At 40.6% G+C, this 20,796-nt stretch overlaps 1 protein-coding gene across 2 annotated transcripts in view; it reads right to left on the bottom strand.

The window, feature by feature from the left end:
- The window catches only part of UNC5C (unc-5 netrin receptor C), a 242,832-nt gene that overhangs the window by 73,263 nt on the left and 148,773 nt on the right, over nt 1-20,796 (bottom strand). For both annotated transcript variants that reach the window (XM_063156584.1, XM_063156585.1), the window contains exon 2: nt 14,320-14,541. In XM_063156584.1, coding sequence (XP_063012654.1) covers nt 14,320-14,541 — 222 coding nt within the window. The remainder of the gene's footprint in view (nt 1-14,319; nt 14,542-20,796) is intronic.

Below are 20,796 nucleotides of genomic sequence, written 5' to 3'. Positions count from 1 at the left end.
CTTACCTTCTTCTTTAGAAATAGATCAAATTTTTCAGTCTAGTTCTTTATACAGCCAAGCTATATAGCAGGTGAAGATACACAACATAAATGTGGGGGTTTTTTGAACACTCGAGTAAACTGCACATTTCCAGAATTACATAATAATCACTTAGATGGTGGAATAACCCACAAGAAGTCAGGATATTCCTCTCTCAAGCAATGTCATAACAGACAGAGTTGAAGGGAAATAACAGCAATGTGGGAAGCTAGAATGCTTGACAAGTTCCTTTTATAAATCCACAAAGAGTTGACCAAAGGGATATCCCTGACATGCTCAGCATATAAAGCTGAGAGAAGAATAAGGAAGATGTTCAGAGTGGTGGTATTTGTCCTGCAAAGTCACCTGTGATGGAGCCATGCTTTCCTAGGAACACCTGCCTCCCTACCAAGTGTTGAATAAATGCTTTCCTTTGCTTGCACAGTTTCTGGTTTACCTATTAATCTGCCTTTATCTCAGCCCATGAATTCCCTCACTTCTACCTGCTGGATTCTCAGCCCTATCACTCACCATGGGAGTGTGGCTGGGTGTGGCTCAGTCACCAGCTGACAACCAGACTAAGACATTCTTTTGTCCTAGTAGTTTTCTGCCCAGTTCAGGGTGGAGGATAGCAATGAAGAAGGCTCATGACATTTGTCATAACTTCTGCAATTATGTCCCAGTCCAGTGAATTACGAAGTTGTCTATACGTCACAATTTTTGGCTACTTACTAGCACAGCTTTTTCAATAAAATAAATGTATTTCTGGGACTAATACAACTTGTTCTCTAAAAGGGGGTAGGAAGGAACTTTACTTATTTCTGTATTTGCAGGCTATGAGGGATTAATGGGCAGAGAGAGGCAGAGGGTGGAAGGAATCTTTCTCAGACTGCCTACTGCTAATAAGGGAGAGGCACTAGCTCATAGTGTATATCAAAATCTAAGTTAATGTCCCTCATGGAGCAAAAGGAAGTGTGAAGTGGGAATCATGCCTTATATGCATGGTCTTTTATTATAACTGTATCCTAGAAACACAATAAAGCAAAGACACACTCCATACACATGGTCCCCCAAGTGCTTAACTTAGCTGGCTATACAAACTGTGTGGTAGATTATCTAGTCTTTAGAGGCACAAATGTTATCTTTATAAATGCATGCAAATGCAATGCAATTGTAGATATTATGGTAGATTATTGATAACTGCAGTTATAACTCATGGCTTCCATATTGCATCCACTGAAGTAATTGGCCAATTTCCCAATGATTTTAAAAGAAACAGATTTGCTGATCAGATGCATTTCTTTCTAGGGAAACAAAAATATCGCAAGGCTCTATGACCATATAAGACTGCACAAGACAATAAAGGATCACCAAAACCATCAGAAAACAGAAAATTTTTATCAGTTAATCAAATGTAATTATTCAGCCTGGAGTCAGTCTAGGTCACAGAGTTAATATCTACACCTCACTAGGCATCATTCTGCCAAGAGACTGTTTTGATATATTTTGGCTGCCATAACTGTTCAGCATTTGATATTAATACCCAAGACCTGTGAAAATCCTCCTCAGGAATCTGATAGAACAATTTTGGTGAAAGTGCTACACTGGTATGTGTTCGAACCCTCTGGCAGAACAGTAAACAGGAACTATTTAGTCTCAAGGCTAAACTGCACTTACAAAAACTCTAAGAACGCATGGATACTTTGTTTATTTTCTCTGTAAGTAGTTCCAGGAGTTTCTGTACTTTTGTGCTTTCATTTGCCCAAAAGGTATTTCATTAATAAGTAATCACATATGCCAAAGAACACACTTCTCAAGGAGATGGATCTTTATGACCTACTGGTCTGGAAAAAGACATTGCAGTAATACCTGCATATAGATGGCAGGTATATCGCAGCCACTGCCAATAAGTATGGAAATACAGCCCATTTTCACAAAGGTAACTTGAAACCCTTTATACATTCAATTTTGGAAAGTCAGTTCTCACACCATCCTCACAAACCTGATATTTTGTGCTGTTGGTTCTCTCCCTGCTTAGACAGGCCCAGGTTCCCCCAAGTGGGTGAGACCCCAAATGTCCCTTCCCACTGCTTGGAGGGGACACGGAGGGCAGGGACAGTTTCTGATTGATGTAAAGAGGCTTTGTGGAGCCAGCAGCAGACCAGCTATGGGGTAGGGGCCTTCCTCTGCACACCCATGAAACACCCATGCTGCTACAGACTCAAATTATGTTCCCCATATTCCTCATCTGACTTAGGAAAGCCTAACAAAGCCTAACAAAAAAACCCACTTAAAACAGTAGCATAGTTTTGCCTCATGAGACTGGCCAAGACCATAAGTCAAGGTGGTATGACTGTAAACAGATTTAATAAAAGGGAAGCAGATTGGTTTCTTTTTATGCAGTCTTTTTGTCCTTTTACCTTTAGTGGTAAAATATAAGTGACCAAAGTCAAGAATTATGATCTTTTTGCTCATGGATAGCCTGGAATGACCCATCCAATTTATTTAATTGTTCATCACAGATGCTATCAACAACCTGTGTCTGTTTGTTTTACTTGGTGAAGTAAATTTTTCACAAAGGTAAAAAAAAATAAAAATCAGTGCTATGCAGGAATTTAAATTTATTTACCCTCTTGCAGAGATGGATTCCTCACAGTCAGAGAGTTATTCCACTAGAATAGATCAGAGTACTTAAGCTATAGATTTTCATGTTTAAAAATGAATAAATAGGCTATGCACAAGAAGAACAGCTTCAAATATTAAAGTTCTTGCTGAGAAAAATGTATTCTATGCACCATAATGGGACTGAGATGATTGCAGAATGGCACACTTTGCCTATAGCTTATTTTCTATATAGAGTACCTGTAATCTTAACAAAAGACAGATAGACAGATAGATATCCAGAGATAGTTTAAAAGAGTAAACAGCTTTTACACCCAGTAATCCTTCACATTGTGACTGCCTACACCTGTATTGTCTCAATACACTGCTTTTACATAAATTGAGGCTGGCTGGCAATATGAAATAGCTGGGTGAAGATCACAAACAATTTTCCACAAATATTAGCTTAAATATTTAAATTAAAAGCTTCCAGCTATTTTTGGTCTCTTCATAACTTTCTCTTTAGGAAACAGATACATTCTGAACTCAAATTAACACAGGTGAAGGCAGCAGTGTAATAAAGTCAAGATTGCTCTAAAATCCATGTCAGGTTTGCACTGGCTTGCATCCCCTACTTATGTTATGTAATTACTACCTAGTGGTATTGAGTTAAGCTAAAATCCCAGCTCCCCTAATATTTTTTAACTGACTTACACAAAAATTACAAAGGGCTGTCTTGAGAGGGATTTTACATTGAATTTCAATTAAAGAACATGAATTCTGTTTTTTTTTTTTTTTTTTTTTTTTTCTTTCAGTGAAAACAAGGTGGTTTTGTTCTTTTCCCATTAACAACTGAAGGACCAAGTTGTGTAAGATGCAGGAGAGATTTCAAAACAGAGTTCTTGGATGCTGGTGGAAAACAAACCACATGCCCTGGTCCCTGTCAGCACGGTGGGTTTGTCCCCTTGGTAAGGTGAAATAGCGCCTCTGCTATCTCCTCCCCTGGCTAATCTCAGCAGCTGATTGCTTTACATCACCCTTGAACTACTGCTGTTTCATACCTTGGAACAGCATTGGATTGCTTGTTCTCAGCCTACAAACCATTCAGAGATAAAAGAAAAACACTCCCCCTTTGTTTCTTAATGAAGGCTATTTTCTGGTTGACAGCAGTTTTTGCAAATATGTACAAATTGCTTCGAAATTCATTGCTCTCTTCCACATACAACAATACGTGCCTACAGTTGCCACATTTTTTCCTTTTTCCTGGAACAAAAGCATTAAGCTCCAGTTTAGCAAGACTCAAAGAAAACCTCCCTATAAATATATATTTACATTTAACAATAAGCATCATAATTTTATCATAATCATAACTCACAGAGGCTGAAGTCTAAGAGCAGAAATAATTGTGAATTGAAGCATCGTGACCCAAAAGTTATCCTGACACTAAGAAATCCCAGGTGGCAATCCCCAAACAATTCCTTGCCTGGCTGGTGCTGCTTACAGGGGTAGGAAAGAACACAGGATGGCCACAGAGAAAAGCAGGAGTATGAGCTCTGAGCAGCTCCAGCTCTTGGGTCATAGCCCAATCTTCCCTTCTTCTTGATTGAGGAACATGCAGCTGAGAAAAGGTGTTGGTTTAGTTTTTTTCAAGGGCCAGGAAAAAAAACAAACATGCCAATGGTTCATGTTTTACTTAAAGTAGCAGTTGAGACTTCACAAAGAAGATCTGTGCACTTTTCATTTCTGGTTCAGAGGATTTACATGCTCTTTTTAATGATCTGGGCCTTCAGCAGTGGGTAATGCTTCCCAGTCCCCAGCTTAGTGCTCATGCAAAATTGAAGCACTTTTGAGGCGGTTTAGAGCCTACAGATGAATCTCAATGTGCAGGCACAAAGAAATAATGGTTTAGCACTTCACAAGATGAAGCAGAGGAAATTATGAAAAAACAACAACAACAAAAAAGAAATCTATTGAACTTCAAACATCTGGGAAGCCAAATGAGAACATCTGAATTTTGAACAGCATATTTACATTCCCTTGCATAGTGAAGGGGGGGGGGGGCAGGAAAATGAACAATCAATGGGTTTGTGTGTAAATTTACATATAAAAATAGAGATCAAGTTGTTTATTTTACTGACTTACCGACTTGTACATGTTACAGATATAAAATATGTATCTGCACATGTATGTATGTGCCACACCCACTCTGCAGGGTTTTGAGAGGCAGAGACAACATGAAAATGCCTTATTTCTGTGAACTTGATGTGATGACACAGTTCAGTGGCTGGTGCAGCTATTGTGGGAACAAGGACAGTCTCAATGTGACACAAGGGGTCACTCGGGAGCCTCCTCAGCAGTTGTTTTCCTATTTTTTTATTCTGCAATGTGCAGGAACAGCAGGTTGGGGAAGAAGTTTAAGACCCCCATCATTTTTTGCCATTGTTCTGCATGCTGGGGATGGCATTTCACAGCTGACCTGGGTATCTTGGAAAAAAAAAAAAAAGAAAACTAAAAAGAAAAGACGAAAAAGGCTAGCAGCTGCTTTCAAAGCAGCTTTGTCCACTGTGCTGTCAAGTGAAGCGACTTTCTCCAGACAGAGATGAAGCTCTGGGAATTTACTGTCTGCTCCCCCACCCAGCATGTTTTCAGAGTTGTGCCAGGGCAGCAGTCAAAACACCAGCTCCTGAACACCAGGAGGTTTTTCTTAGTTTGTACTGAACAAAGGAAGGATGGCAGGAAGGCATGCAAAAAGGCAGCCTGGTGGTCACAGAAGTCCTTTGGTGGGTACAGCTGGGTACAGCACAGTTCATGATACTCGCCAGCTACAGGGGGCACCAGGGATGCAAGCAAGTTCCTCTGCAGATCTGTGTGACTTTGACATGAAAAAAAGACCTTTTAAATTATGTAAGCAAATGCCATCAAAGTATCCCTGTAGGTCTAAATGCCTCCTTTTACTCTTTTTTTTCTAGGTACCTCACCACTCTGAGATCCAATATTGGTTTCCACCTTAGTTGAAAACCAAAAGCACTCAACCTAATTCCCCAAAGCAAGCCTGATCTACTTCCAGGCACTGCTGTTCCTCAGGGTTGGCAGTCCTTACTCCTCCTCAGAGGAGGGCACAGCAACCAACCCAGGTGCAGCATCAGCACTCATTAGAAAAACATAATTATACAGGTCACTGGGAACCCAAAAACTGCATTCAACCAACCAAGATCCTCTCTGAATCAAAACCTGGGAGCAAAAAATAGAAGAGGCTGCAAGGGCCTAAAGATTTGTATTCAGGGAATAGAAGACACAGAAGTGTCTGACAAAAGACTCACTTTCTAGTCTTACAATCAAAGTACGAAGGGGATGAGAAGTTATGAGGAATTGTGAAAGGCATTCCAACAAAACCCGAGAAAGAACTGTACGTAACCTTGCAGGTGAATGGCAGCTCTGCTGGTCCTTACCACATCATGCTGCTCATTTATGTACAAATTGGGAATGCAAGGGAATGACAAAATGAATACAGGCAGTGAACCTGTAAAGGCAGCACAAAATTAGATCCTGTGTGGGTCAGAGCTGCGTGTGACAGGCACCTCTCCTTCCCTTCATAACATTAGCGATGATTTGGCACCCTACCTGCAGAGCAAAAAAAGCCTCACTAAATCTGATCTATGTGCAGAGCTTTGCTCCATACAAATGCTTTTTTCTTCCAAAAAAAAAAAAAAAAAAAAAAAATCTAACCCAAAAAGCCCCATTATTTAAAAAGTTTAAAAAGGAAAGGATTTCTCCAATGTAGTTTTAAGGAATAGGAATTTTTCAGCCGATGATTTCTCTGCCTAACAAGCTGATAGAGGAAAGCACAGAAGATACCACTCAGATAACAGAGACACAAGCTCAGATAGACATCAAGGGAGTCTGCAAAACACTTAAATGTTTAGCACAGTCATTAAGACCCCAATGTCTCTAAAGAGTGTTAGACTACAGCCAGATCGTCTGGCTACATAAAACTATAACTTGTTTGCATAGAAGTAAAAGTCAGGTGTAATTATGACTTTCCATTTCCGGAGTATTTCCAGGTATTTTTGTGAAGGAACTACAGCTCTACTAGTCCTACTAATTCTCATATTTAATTAACTGAAAAAACTACACTTATAGGATGCAAGTGTTCCTGTTCCATCTGCTACTGACTGCAGCACTTCAGCTTGGCAGTACACAAGACCTTGGCTCTGCTCCTCTTTTCCACCATGCTCTTCTTTCTGCCTCTACTGTATCTAAGAAACAGCTGTTTTCCATTTAGGCCCGTGGGTGCAGGATGGAGACTGGGCTTTGGGACTCACTTCCAAATCAAGAACACATTTATGAGCCTTTCAGGCATCAGACCACCCTCACCACAGGGCTCCAGATCCCACACAAAGGGCTCAAAAAGAGCTGGAGGACAGGGATGGAAATAGGAAGAACTGCTGTGCAAAGTTGTGGCTATCTGAAGCTGTGGTGGGTGGACTGATGTCAGAAGATGTCTCTTTGGGAATTAATGGGGTTATGAGTGTGTAACAGCGAGTTTAATGAAGGAAAAACTTGGAAGAGAGAAGATGTAGGACGGAAATATTAAGGGGGTGTCCTCAAATGCTTCAAATGAATGCAAGAGACATCCATATTCCTCTTCTAATTATTTTAAATAACTTTATTTCCTGTCTCAGATTTGTTTTTCTAGAAGCCCACAGGAAACCTCCAGGACAATTAGGCAACAGCTGCAGATAGGAAGTTAATGCTGCAATAAGAAATAAATATCCTAAAGCTTTTATCTTTTGGTCCCAAAGCACTTTGCAGAGGTAAATCACAGAGACACTGAGTGATTTGCACAGATACATGGTGAATATACAGAAAATCTGGAATGGGCAAATGACCCTTCCCATGGGCACATCATTACTCAGAGGAGGAGCATGAGAAGGATTAACTTGCAGGAGGAGTAGCTCCCCCTGGGCCCCTGTTAGCATGCCTGAGTACCCTGAAGGACAGAGCAAGGCTGGGAGAACCTGCCCCAGTCAGCTCAGCAACAGGAGGGCAGAGGGTTTGTGATGGTCACTGCTGCAGCCTGCAAAGGGGGCTGGGCACACACCCCCACAGGGAAAAAGCTGCTGCAAAGGACAGCAGTAGCAGAAGGACAGGCAGGTCCCAATGGCAATGAACACAAATAAAAGATGTCTTGGTCTAAGAGCTGGAGCAGCCTTCCACAAAGGCTTAGAGGGACAAAGCCCACACATACAAAAGTTTGATTAAATAAGAAATTATCTGTATGTTAATGCACATACTGTAAGTGAATCCTATACTCAGCTGAGTTTAACTCAAAAATCCTCAAGTCTTTTGCAGGCCTCTAAACAAAAAAATAATCTCCCTGGGCTTAGGGGGAATCTTGTTATTGCCTATGAGATTTGCTGCCAGAAGCAAATATCTGGTCCAGTGGTCTTATTCTGTTTACAAAAGTTTATTTCCCTTCTTCAGGTATGTCCTAACCTTAGCAATTTCTTCACTCAGTTCAACACAAAGCCCTGCAATTTTAAATGTGTATCCTAGAAAGTGGTGGCTCTCTGCCTCTCTGTGTGTTTCTTCAGAAGCTTCCAAAATAGCTATTTTTTTCTACCCAAATATACTAATTGCTCAAGATAAAAGTGCAAACTTTGTCTGCTTGAAAACACTGTCTGCAGCAGCTTTGTTGTTAGGTATTCCCTTGATGTGGGGGAGAGGAAAACACGTTCCCAGCAGCTGATTTTGAAGATGCAACCTTTAAGAAGAGAGAGCTTCTCTTACAGCACTGATGGGCACAGGGCTCCTCTACCCCAGGAGAGCTGCCTGTTAGGCCACAGGGAGTGACAGGCAGAAAGAAGATGGCCCAAGTGACAGCAAAAAATATCTGCAACTTAAATTTCAAGTAGGAAAAAACCCCATGGGTTTCTTGATATGTTTTATGGAAGTAAAGAGCCTGCATTTCCCCAGAGAGTTCCAGATCTTTGGAGAAACTGAGTTATGTGCTTCTTTGTGCACCACCTGCAGCCTTTCAGACCATACATACATAAGCATGTTTCACTTGCAGCAACTTTCCTGAGAGGGAACAGACTTCAAATTATGAAAGAAAACAGACTGTAGTATCAGCTCTAAACCACATCTCAAAACTATTAACAGGAGTATTTGGGAAGAGATCCTCTGACACATTTTTAAATTTCCTTGAAATGAACTGGATTAGAACACAGTATTGAAGGAGCAGAGCTAAAAATTTGCAATATGTTGTTGAGAAATAATTATTTCATATATGGATGCTTGATGTCTGTAATGGATTTGATACAATGATAAACTGAAAATAAAATTACTTCTGACAATGGTGGAATGAAAGCAATCCTTATTTATGATGTGTGCCTACCCTTACTAACATAACCCCAAGGTATTCTACCCCAGAGAATCAAAATATTGCAGGCTAAGTCTAACTGCAGCATTCAGCATCACTTGCTATATATTTAGTGAAGTGAATAGGGACACTGGCCACATTTGCTCAGAAAAATAGCTTTTTCCTTATCCTTTGGATTCTTCAGAAATAGTACAGAAAATTAGAAGGCTACAGCATGTCAAGATGCAAAAAGAGATTAAGCAAAAAAGATGTGCAGAGAAAGAAAATAGCTGTAAGGAAAGGAAGATCTAGAGGTAAAAGAAATGAGTAAAATATCCCTCTACATCTCCCTGAGCTCTGCTTACCTGGGGATTGGGGGCACTGGAATTTTGTATTTGGGCTGCCAAATTAAGTTCTTCAACACTTTTATTCAAATACATGCAACACTAAGAAATAATGGCTTTTCTGTTTTATAAAAAATACTAAGATAAATGAATGTAACTTCTCAAAATGAGAGGCTGTATGATGACCTTTGCTGTACAATCAGAAGTCCCAGCCTAAACAATGACTTTTGCCATTAGCACAATGTAGCCTTCTAATACGTGGTGTGACAAACACCAAAATAAATGACTTTCATGAGATGCACACACAGAGAGGAAGATGAAGCAACAGAGCATTTTGTGCTGGAAGTGATTTTTCTGCCTCTTTACATGGTGCCAAAAGAGCACAGTGACTGTGAAGTCTTCCCCACTGCTCTCTTGGCTGCAGGATCTTGTAAGAGCTGTTTTAAAGGCAAAAGGGCAGATGTCAATCCTTGATCTTTCTGTTGAGAGGGTGATCTATTAAAGGCTTGGTTAGCTGGGTATCTACTTCCTCAACAGGCTGCCAAACCCATGGCTTAAGTTAACAAACTCCTATTTGCCAGATCAATGCTGACCCTATGTCAAAAGCTTGGTCTCCTTTCATTGGATCTGCAAGTCATCCAAAAATACTTTACTAATTGGGAAAGGTAATGGTGGGAGGTAAGCATTGGAATTTCAGTGGTGGCTATGTAAAAAAACTGAAAAAAAAGAAGTCAGCTTTCTCTCTGAAAAGAAGTGCATACTTGTCCACTCCAAGTGCAGTTTGATAAACTCTCTTAATCAGACAAAAGGAGGGGGTCATCAGCAAAGTCCCCAAGACCTCCTCTCCCTCTGCATCCCAGGAAAAGAAGACAGACAGTGTAGGCAAACAATAATGCTGGGTGAATTGCCCAGTATGTCTATTTAATTAGCACTTAAAGCATCACAAATATTCTCTCCTTGCTTGAAGGAGAGAGAAGAACATGTCCCTGGCATTGCAGAGGGCAAGAGAGGGTTTATAGACCATTTCACCTTAATAGTCACAGAGAAAATGTTCCAATGCATATCCAAACTGGAAAGACAAATGAAAGCCCCAGATTTTTTTCTGCTTTTCTCCTGTGCATCACTGGGATGTGAGGTTTGATATAGCAGCATTTTATCCCTCTGGACAAATGAAAGAGGTGCAAGATACTGATTTTCTGTATGTTCACAATTCTCTCACCACTGCAGAACTGGTCTGTGTGTCTTGGAAAATATTTCTCTATAAAAGCACACATGCAAAATAAAAATCACAGCATCACAGAATAGTGTGGGTTCGAAGGGAGCATTTAGGTCATTTACTCAATTGCCCTACAATGAGCAGGGACATCTTCACCTAAATCAGGTTGCTCAGAGCCCCATCCAGCCCAGTCATGAATGTTTCTGGGGAAGAGGCATCCATCACCTCTCTGAACAACCTGATTCAGTGTTTTTCCATCCTCATAGCAAAAAAATATTTTCCAGAGTCATTTTCAGAGGTACAGTAATTTGTAAAATGTGCACAAACTGCTCTAACAATTATTGATGCTATTGAACTTCCTGCCCTGTAACAATGGAATTTTCTTGCCCCCAAAAGCATCAGTTCTACAGGGCTCCTTTTATTTTTGTTGCTGTTATCTTTTATGACAGTCAGCCATAAAATCAAATGTGTTACCTCAAAAGAACACTCATCTCTGTTTTTTAAAACCAGTGTTCTTTTTTCCTTTCTGCATTAATGGGCAAATATTCCAGAAACATAAAGGCGTAAAAAAGACAATGCCCTGCCCTGTATTTCATATACATAGGAAATGAAAGAGCCAAAGATGTACACTAGACACTTCCAGAGCACCCATTTGACTTCTTTATGAAAATGCTCAGCTTTTTCCATAAAGAAGAAAAATTCCAGTGATTCTGAGGATTTAAAAACAGAATGTAATGATCTTCTGTGTAAAGCCTCAGGTTTCTCAGACTCAATCAGTATAAAATATTTTGCAAGGCTCTCTCTTCAGGCTAATTTAATTAAATAAAGTGGTACTAGAACACCCTGCCACTATTATGGTTCTCATCCTGTCCAACCAGAAGGCAACAACTCCCACAGAGTTCCCAAGCATGTTCTTTGCAGCAATGCTTTACCCACTGTTTAAAAAACCCCACAGTGCAAAGTATGTATAACTATTACTCTCATTTTGTACCTTCTCTCCTTCACAAAGAAAAAAAAATACAGAAAAAAATTATATGATTATTAATTTTCCTCTCTTAAAAATTAATACATATAACATTTCTATCTAGCAGGTCTCTTCAAGGAGAGCTTGGCTGCACTCTAATTCCATCTCGTGTGCTATTGCTACTGCTGTGCTGTTTTCTCTGGTCTTCTCAATGACACAAACAAATTTGCCTTATAACAAGAGTTAATCATCTCTACATAGATTTCATTCCTGGGCACAGGTTCAAAGTGCATGAACACATAATCTTTTGCAAATCAAAACCTTTTTCTCTCTTTCATGCATCATTTACAATCCCAAGGTGATGTACTGCTAGCATCACACCTGCATTTTAGTTCACTTTCTTCCTGATTACTCGTCCTTTAGAAAAGAAAGCACAAGTGACCTTTACTCTTTTCCTCTCATATTTTATTGTCTGTTTGCCTTATTTTTCTTTGCTTTACTTGTCTGCCTAAAGAATTGAAAGCCTGGTTCAAACCCAGTGGGAGAATATCTTCTTCCTTAGGAGGAGTAAAATACCTCCTAAGGAAAGAATGAAGCCCACAGTTTTCAGTTGCTGGGATTACATGACTGACCCTGCAGAAACACTGTGTAAGTGAGATGCTTTAGAGCCCCAGGTCACCCATGGGAAGTCTAGACCTAATCTGGTTTGTGGACGATTTCTGCTGCCTCTCTAACCACAAGTCAGGAGGCAGCATCAGCAGCATCCAGGTTTGGACCTAGAGGGATCCTTACATCACCCTCTGGGCAGCTCAGTCATTACTTCTGTGCCCTAGGTTACAACTGCACTAGATAGTCAAAAACAGCAAAAGAAACCAAAATAGTCTCAAAAGTGATAGAGTCCAAGGGCTTTGCCAGCCTGACTGGTGCAAGCTGCCAAGCTGATATCTCCTTCTTCGAGTGCAAGAATGAATCCTCACCGTCTCCTGCAATTTTTTTCTGCAGCTTAATCTGCAGTGAACATTGCTTCCATTGCTTTAAAGAAAATACTATTTTACCACAACCTGAGTTAAATTCTTTACCCATTTCTATACCACTTATGTACTACAAGCCCTAGATTCCAAATCTGCCTACAGGAAGGTGCACAAACACTGCAGCTGTGACATGCATTAACCAATATTCTGACAACAACCAGGCTGACTGACTAATTTGGATTTTGATGACAGTTTCATTTTAAAAAGCTGCTAGTGTGACTAAGTTTGTGGCTCTTGTGCTAATAATCTGACATGCACAGCTTCTGACACCCTCTTCTCCCCACTGAACTCCAGCAGATTATATTAATCTTTAATTGATAATGGCTCTCATTTGCATATAATTGCTGTTGTTTATCATGCAAAATATTTGTCCTCTGAAATATTTTGATGCTTCTCTTTTAAAGATTTGCCTTTTACACTTGTAGAATTCAATTTCCTTTATAGCACTGCCAAGTTTTCCCACAATGGGATTTTTGAGAAAAAAAGAATGAATATTTCACCTGTAGTGAAAAACATTCATGTTTCTAAATGGTGATGTTCATGAAAACTTAAAAAATTAACAGAGTCATAGCTGTCCTTCTGTTTGCCCATCTTCAGTCCCTTGGGCTCCCATGGAATAAAAAAAAAAAAAAACACCCTGAAGATGTATTAAGCAACATGATTTCTTTTTTTTTAATGTGTTTCTCCTGCAGTCAACTTGTGGAAAAGCCAATTTTTACAAATGAATACACAGGCCTCAAGTCTAATACAGACTTTTTTTTTACAGCCTTTCTTCCTACACCAACATTTCCTTTTTCAAGTGAGAGTACCAAGAAAAGCTTATGCTTTTGATCTCTGTGCAAATAAATGAGCTGAAACAAATAAAACCTGGTTCACAAGAGACTTCCAAGACATCTGGTGGAGTTATTTTTCTAAGTAATTAGACCAAGTGGTGGTGCAATTCCCAAATGGAAAGTACCTTCTCGCTTGGTATCCAGTTATTTCTCAGGGCCATCAAAACAGCAGTAAGTCCTGCTTCTCTCCTTGCCTGTGTCTCAGACTCTATTGATTACCAGTCTTCCCAAACATTGCTTTATTACTCAAGTTTTTAACCCTTCCCCCCAACCTTTTTTTTTTTTTTTGTGCTATGAGGATCCTGTTCTACTTCCATGAATGTCACTGGGATTTCTGGTATTGACTGAGGAAGGATGCTAAGATACTGTAGTTCTCCTTCTTACAGGCTCTACAGAGCAGGCAGAGCAGTGCAATGAATAACAGCAAGGTGCTTGCTCTGGATCAATAGTGCTCTAAAGTGTGCCCAGGTGTGCTTTCTCCTTCTTTCTTGCTGAAAACTGATTAAATTTCTCCTTTTTTTCTCATATCTCCCCAAGAAAACATCATTCTAGTAACAACCCAATTGCTCCTTGACACTTTGGGGAGAATGTGGCTCTCAGTCTGTGACAACATCACAGGGCAACCACTGTGAATTTGTGACACCAGGGAAGCGAACTGGGAGTAGACCTGTCTGAAGAAAGAAATTCCATTTTGTTTGTGCATGGTTCTCCTGGTTTTCCAGTTTCAGATTTGGTCAGGGTGCTCTACACGCCTGTTTCAGTAGCTGACTTGGATGCAGGCACCACCCCTGTGCTATGACAGGAACGTTTTGTAATGCCAGATATGGAATTGCCAGCTGTAACAGGAGTAAAGAAAAGTAGCTGCCACATGAAACAGCTGCTAGATTACAACAGTGGGCTTGATATTAATGGTGTTCATTCTCATCCCTCCACAACATAACACAAACTCACCAGAGGTTTCATCTACTCTCTCGTCCACCACATGGTCCTTCTGATGAACCCACTCGCTGTTGCACTTAAAATAAATTTGTGTGGCTGGGCTTGCTTTGCAGTACAGATTCACAGGCTTGTTCTTCACAATGTAAGCCTCTTCAGGTTCAATGAGGAAGTGAGGCAATGGCTCTGGAGGATCAGATGGAAAAGTTTCTGGAAGCTCATGAAAAAAGTCATCATCTGTAAAGAAAAAAAGGAAAGACTCAAAATTCAGCTGGCAGATATTTGCAAAAACTTCATGAAAATTATAAAAGTGCATAGTTTTTGAATAAAATGTTATCTTAGGAGCATTCCTAAACTGAGGCTTAGATGCATTGCTGTTTTCAGACTGTAAGAAACTGTTCTTTACATCCTGAGCATTCTTTCCTCTCTATGATGTGACAGGGTTGTACACATTCACAGTCTGGGATCAGTCCTTTGTTACCATCATTGGCAATACCAGCAATAAAGCTTTGTGTTAGTGCTTGGTAGAGTTGCCTGCAAAACCATAAAGAGAAATAATAGAAACTTTCAGAGGCTTCAAGGCCACATTTACAATAGTGACTTATCACACTGCATAATCAGGTGCATGCAATAGCTACCGCCAGCTGAGGCTGGTCTAAATAGGAAACAGCATCTTTTGTTTCAGGTGAGCAATTTGAAATCTGCTGAGGGCAAAAGTCTAAATGCAAGTCCAGTCTGCACCTCTTTGTTCATACTCTGACTCTCCTGCTAAGACTACTAATGAAGGTGCCAAGCTGTGCTTTATTTACTCTGTCAGTAGAACCTTGCTCTGTGCAGTCCTTGCTATGGAGAGGACGTGGGAGCTGGGGCATGGGACAGGGAACCTGTGAAATGGTGACATTTTGGGCAAACATGGACACATGTTATTGACATAAGGAACCTCAGCACCTCTCTGGTGATGCTAGTAAAGAATTAAATCAATTAAAGTAGTCTGGAGAAGTAGGAAAAGAATCCATTGCATGGAGGCAAGACTGAAAACACCAAACGTGCATACTTCCCTTTCTCCCTCCCTCTTCACAAATCCCCTTTTACAACCCCTCTGCCCCTTTGTGCAGAGGAAGTCTTCCACATCAGAAGGCACCAAATTCAGCAGAGAATGATCCTCTCCCCATCTTCCTCCCCACCTGCCATCAGAGCACAGGAACATCCAAGAGGCTCTGAGCAGCAAAGTAGTGGGGGCACCAACTCCTGACAGACCCACCAGCAGTGGTGAGCTGGCAGCTCTGAAGGCCTCACTCAATCTCTCCTTTCTGCCTCTGACACAGTTATCATTACACCTCCTGACAGATGCTGATGCTGATCAATAAAACTCCACGGAACACCCAGCTGAAAATCCTGGCTGGCTGTCTCCTCCCTGCCACTCTTCATGAAGATGAAATGTCAGATGGCTCCCTCCCCAAACCTGAGACCTCCCTGTGCAGGCCCTGCCCAGAATTACAAGGGGCATGACTCTCCTTCCAGGTACTGCTTTTCAGAAAGACAAGAAGGAACAGGGACATATAAGGACAGAGGGAAAGAAGGTAACATGGTACCCATCCCATGCAGCTGTATGAAGGCAAACTGCATGCCTTTATTAATTATGGGAATACCTTACAGAGCAAACTACTTTGTGAACCTCCTACACTGTTTATGAAGAGAACATATGTTCACCATTTTTTCTTTTTTTTTTTTATTTCCCGCTGCCCTTCATATTAATTTAAAAATACTCCTGTCCTTCTTGGTGTCTCATTTTATAAGGAATATTAGGCCTGACTCACTACTGCATCACTCCCTGAGTTAATAGAAGTGAACTGGTTCAAAGATAGAAAAAGGGGCCAATAAATAAGGCCTGACATTCTTCTAGCACAGGGAAAATCTGTGACACACTATAACACTTCCATTTCCATCTCCAATTAATCATTTCCAGATACTCAAATTAAATTTAATTTTTTATCACTTTCCCATGCTTCCTTTATTTCTGCAGTTTCCTTTTCTCTCTGACCACACCAGCCTCCTTCCTCTGCAATCCTATTTCCTCTCCTCATTAGGGATTTCTTCCTTGCTCCATTTTACTCCCTGTTTTTTTTCCAAAAAGAAAGACGAGTTACAGTAAGCTAATGGGAGTCCTCATTTGGTTTCATGACAACGAAACATGTCTGAACTGAATCAAGAGGCTTTTTGGCATTTCTCATCCCCTTCCATGCACACCTCCCCTCTTCCCCTCTCCCACATGCTGCTCCATAGACATCCATGACACAGAAACATTAGAGATGAATCATTTCCCCTGAATTGCCACAGGACGTATCTTTTTCTTCTGGTCATTTAATTGCAAATCAGCAAGCAGACAGATGGAAACTAACAAAGCACACATATGTTTTATAATTAAACAAGTATTGCTTCACTAATTTCTGGTGACTGGAAGAACAAATGTATTTATTTTCACCACTAAATTTCTGCGCGTTATCAAAGGCAATAATTACAATGCCTGACCAATTAACTGCACCTTATCAAAGATAACTAGAAAGTCTAAAAGGAGGGATCAGCAAGCTGCAAAAAAGAAAAAACAAAAGGATTTTTTCAAAATCATTTTTTGATCAGCCTGGAAAATGTGTTGGGTTTTGGCTTTTCCTCCTGAAGGTAACTGCTTATAAAGTTTAGGTATTATTTGTATGTATTCAAAGCACTGTCCAGTACATTATGATCTAGTCTCATATTTTGATTGTGGTGATAGCTGCTTGTCTCCACCAACCTGGCATCCCAGAGTCAGATACAACAAGCCTGTTTTCTTACTGCCTGCTTGCTGTGATTCCTCCTTACTCCTCTTGAACAACAATAAAGCTCAGCTTTATTTTTTCACACTCTCACATTTCTATCAAGAGGCATCTGAACCACTCTTAAATGTTAGGGATATAGATGGAAACCATTCACAAACTGTCACACAAATAGTGCTCAAGGGCTGCCTTGTCCCTGGAAACTGGCATTTAAAACCATCACTTTCAGATAGAATTTAAGATAGTAGCTAAGAAAGATTTTTTTCTTTTTAAACTTGAGAATGCTCATTCAATCCCTGCCCTCATACTGCTGCTGTTAATAGAAACAATGGTGTTTTTTTTATAGAGCAGTTTCTCAAGAGGAACATACAGAATATCACCATGACTGCCTTTGGCAGAAAAAAGCAGCAATCCCACAGTAAAGCTAGTCCACCTCCATTAGCACTGAAGGACCCTTGGTCCTACTTTTCACTGCTGAAAGGCAACAGGTGGCCCGATCCACCTGTGTGAACCACTGTGGGAAGTCACTTGGTGTTTCCTGCATCCCCCAAAGAGATGGGGTTGGGTGCTGCAGGCAGGCAAAGCACCCCTCCCCTCTCACCCAGCTGAAGTGGCAGGATGGTGCTTTCCAGGTAGAGAGGGTGTGCAGCCCCAGTTCCCCTGTGCCAGGCAGTGACATTTGCTTCTCAGGATGAGAATCTTTTGAGGAAGAAGAACCTTAAATCCCCTCACAATGGCTTGCACATCACACCAGGCACAGCTGTGTCAGAGCTTAGGACAGTCAGTCAATCGAGCTGCTGATCTGGGACAGGGTTTTGAACCATGCACCTTAACACACACCTTGGAGCCAAGTCATGCATTCCATTTTTTGAATTACAGCCATATGTTGTTGTGCTTTCACTGTAATGCTTGCAGCAACATGCAAGCATAATTTTAATGTTAGTGTAATTATATAGCAAAATATTCCTAAAAATCCAACAGAAAATGCCAATATAGGACATTTGACTGTTTTGGGATTTTTTGCAGTTCTCTAGAGAACAATAGCTGGTAGCACCAGAGCAATCTAATGAATCTGTGTTTTCATGAGGACACAGCTTCTAACAACCAAATAAACACTTCCATCAGTTTCTCCTGACCAGCTCTACTTAAACACAGGTCATTCCTGACAGTCAAACTGACTTAGATTTTTCGGGGATGATTTTGTTATCACCATGTGGCCTGTTGAGCCAATGTCTATAATTTGGATAGGGATTGTCTCTCATGGTGTGCTCCATTGCTGCATGAGGGGATAAATCTTGCCTGAGACTTTGATCTACATCTTCCTGATGGTTATCGCCGGTTATTTAAAATGCTCATCTCCCAATGGTGCAGCAAAGCAGCAAACTTTGTAACTGTCTTATTAAACTCTCCTAAGTAGCTTGACATTTTTTTCTTTTGTCTGGAGGAAAAAAGCTAATTAAACCATTTGGGAGTGATCTGGAAGTGCAGATACAAACAAACACTAAAAATTCACATACTTGATTTCCAATCATTATGCCAATGTCATGTGCAGCAAGTTCCCCTCACGACTTTGATCAAACACAAACACAAGACACACATTGTTCTCCCCTGTTGTAACAAATCCCCTTCTGTGCTCAGTAACTTTGAGCTGCAAGTTTACTTCTGCAGTATGTCACATTCATCTTTATTTTCACATAATAAAGTGTACAGCCCATCTGTTGTTATTGACTGATTTATATTAGCAAGACAAAAGACCTGATTAATGGTACTGCTAAACTGGTTCCAGTCATGCAATTCATTCATATTAAGAAAATAAATTTTTAAAAGCCACTTTAATCTATAAACTTAACTTGGAATTTTTATTTTAGTTGCTGGCCCAAATTTGGATACACTTTTATTTGCCTTCTGTAGTATCTGACAACTATCTTTTTTAAAAGCAAAGTCAAAGGCAAATCTATAGGAAAAGGGGAAATGCCACTGAAATCAGCATTGATGCAATCTGGCATGGCCTGTCACATGTAGAAATTTTAGCTTAATTTTAGTTCAGCTTTCTTTAAAGGTAAAACAAATCTTTGCCTAAGTTAGGAACCTTTTGATGTTTGGAAAGGTCTTCACTCTTTTCATGCATTTGCCTGCAAAACTGTACATATTATAGCTCTTCATGCATAACATGTGAAAAGAGAGATTTAATGGCATATTTCGCCTTTTATGGATTAGTATCCCTGCTCTAATCTGTGGCAGGAAAATATTGTGCTCCATACACCAATCTATTCATCTCTAGATCACTAGTTTTATTGCTATATACCAAGCTTTAATTCTCATCAGCCCAGCATATAACTCAGTATATATCTGAACTGCGAGACTTGAACTATTATTGCTTAGATGATAATATATTGGACCATTATCTCTTCATGCGAGACCTGAAGCAAATTCTTCTCAAATGGAATTTACTTCAGAATGATTCAAGAGCAATTTAAAATGAATGGCTGCAAAGTTAATTCTATTTGCATGTGGATGCCCATCACTCGGCAAGACCATTCCCTGAGCATTGCAAGAAAGGCAGCTGGAGTTTACTGTATGGATGGGATTTCTGTTCAGGTTTTAATGTTATGATTAAAAAGCTTTCTAGAGCAACAAGTACTGTTTACTGTGAAATTAACAGCAGGTGCTAGCTCAGCCAGACAGCTTATCAGGATGGAGGCAAGGGTTTGGATTACAGTGCACACCCTTTCAGGAAAGGAAAATTGGTCGGCTGGAAGTCCTTTAGTCGCAGGGTTTTCTGTCCTCCTAGGAAGGGCATGCAGTGCCACCAAATGGGAAGCAAAAAATACTGTATGCCATAGAGCCTGTCTTCACCTTAGAGGCCCATAACACCACAGAGCTATGAATCCAACATTAGTCCAAGCTGAATAAAAATTGGGAGGAAAATTTCTAAGAATCACTAATGAACAGTTTCCATTTTAAAAGGCCCTCTCAACCCTGCCTCAGCCTTGGAGACCACACAGGGACAGAGAACGGGCACAGCAAAGTGCAGCCTGTGCCTTGATAGAGAAAGCACATTTTCCTGCCTTGACCTGGGGAGAAGGAGAGTGGCTTTCTCAGCACTTACCCTCTGTCAGCCCTACCTCTGGCTGATTGCAAGGTGAGCATGCAATAAAGCAATCACTCCTTATTCTTCAGCACCTCAGAAGGGGAAGGTATCCTCAAAAAGCCCAGAAAGTCTGCATTTTTGCAACAGCAAAATATTTGGCCAACCTTGGAGGCTGGCATCTGCTTGGTTGTAGCTGAATTCACTGGCAGGCCTTTATGTGCCTGAAGATGAGGCTTGGTTTTGTGGCAGCCCACAAACCAGATCCTTGCTGAACTTTGCTGGACCCTCCTGGGAGAAAGGTCAAGGGAATTTCTGACTCAGGTTTACAGAGCACCCACAAAATTAAATGCTCTTTTCATCAGGGAAGGCAGAGTGCAGGCACAGTCTGGGAAAAGTGACAGAGAAATCGATAGGGCATGTAATGTTCATCTTTTTTGGGTGACTTCAGTCCAGAAACAGAATAAACAAAGACCACGTAGAGGAATGAACTTTCCCTGCACCTGCAGCAGCTCAGTGAAGACTCTCCTAGCACATCTCAGCTTAACAACACATCCCCAGGAGATCAAACCCAAGCTTTGCTTGTACTTAACA

The sequence above is a fragment of the Melospiza melodia genome, chromosome 5, assembly GCF_035770615.1.
Source record: "Melospiza melodia melodia isolate bMelMel2 chromosome 5, bMelMel2.pri, whole genome shotgun sequence".
NCBI classification, from domain to species: domain Eukaryota; kingdom Metazoa; phylum Chordata; class Aves; order Passeriformes; family Passerellidae; genus Melospiza; species Melospiza melodia.
This window is presented reverse-complemented; position numbering and strand designations above follow the sequence as displayed.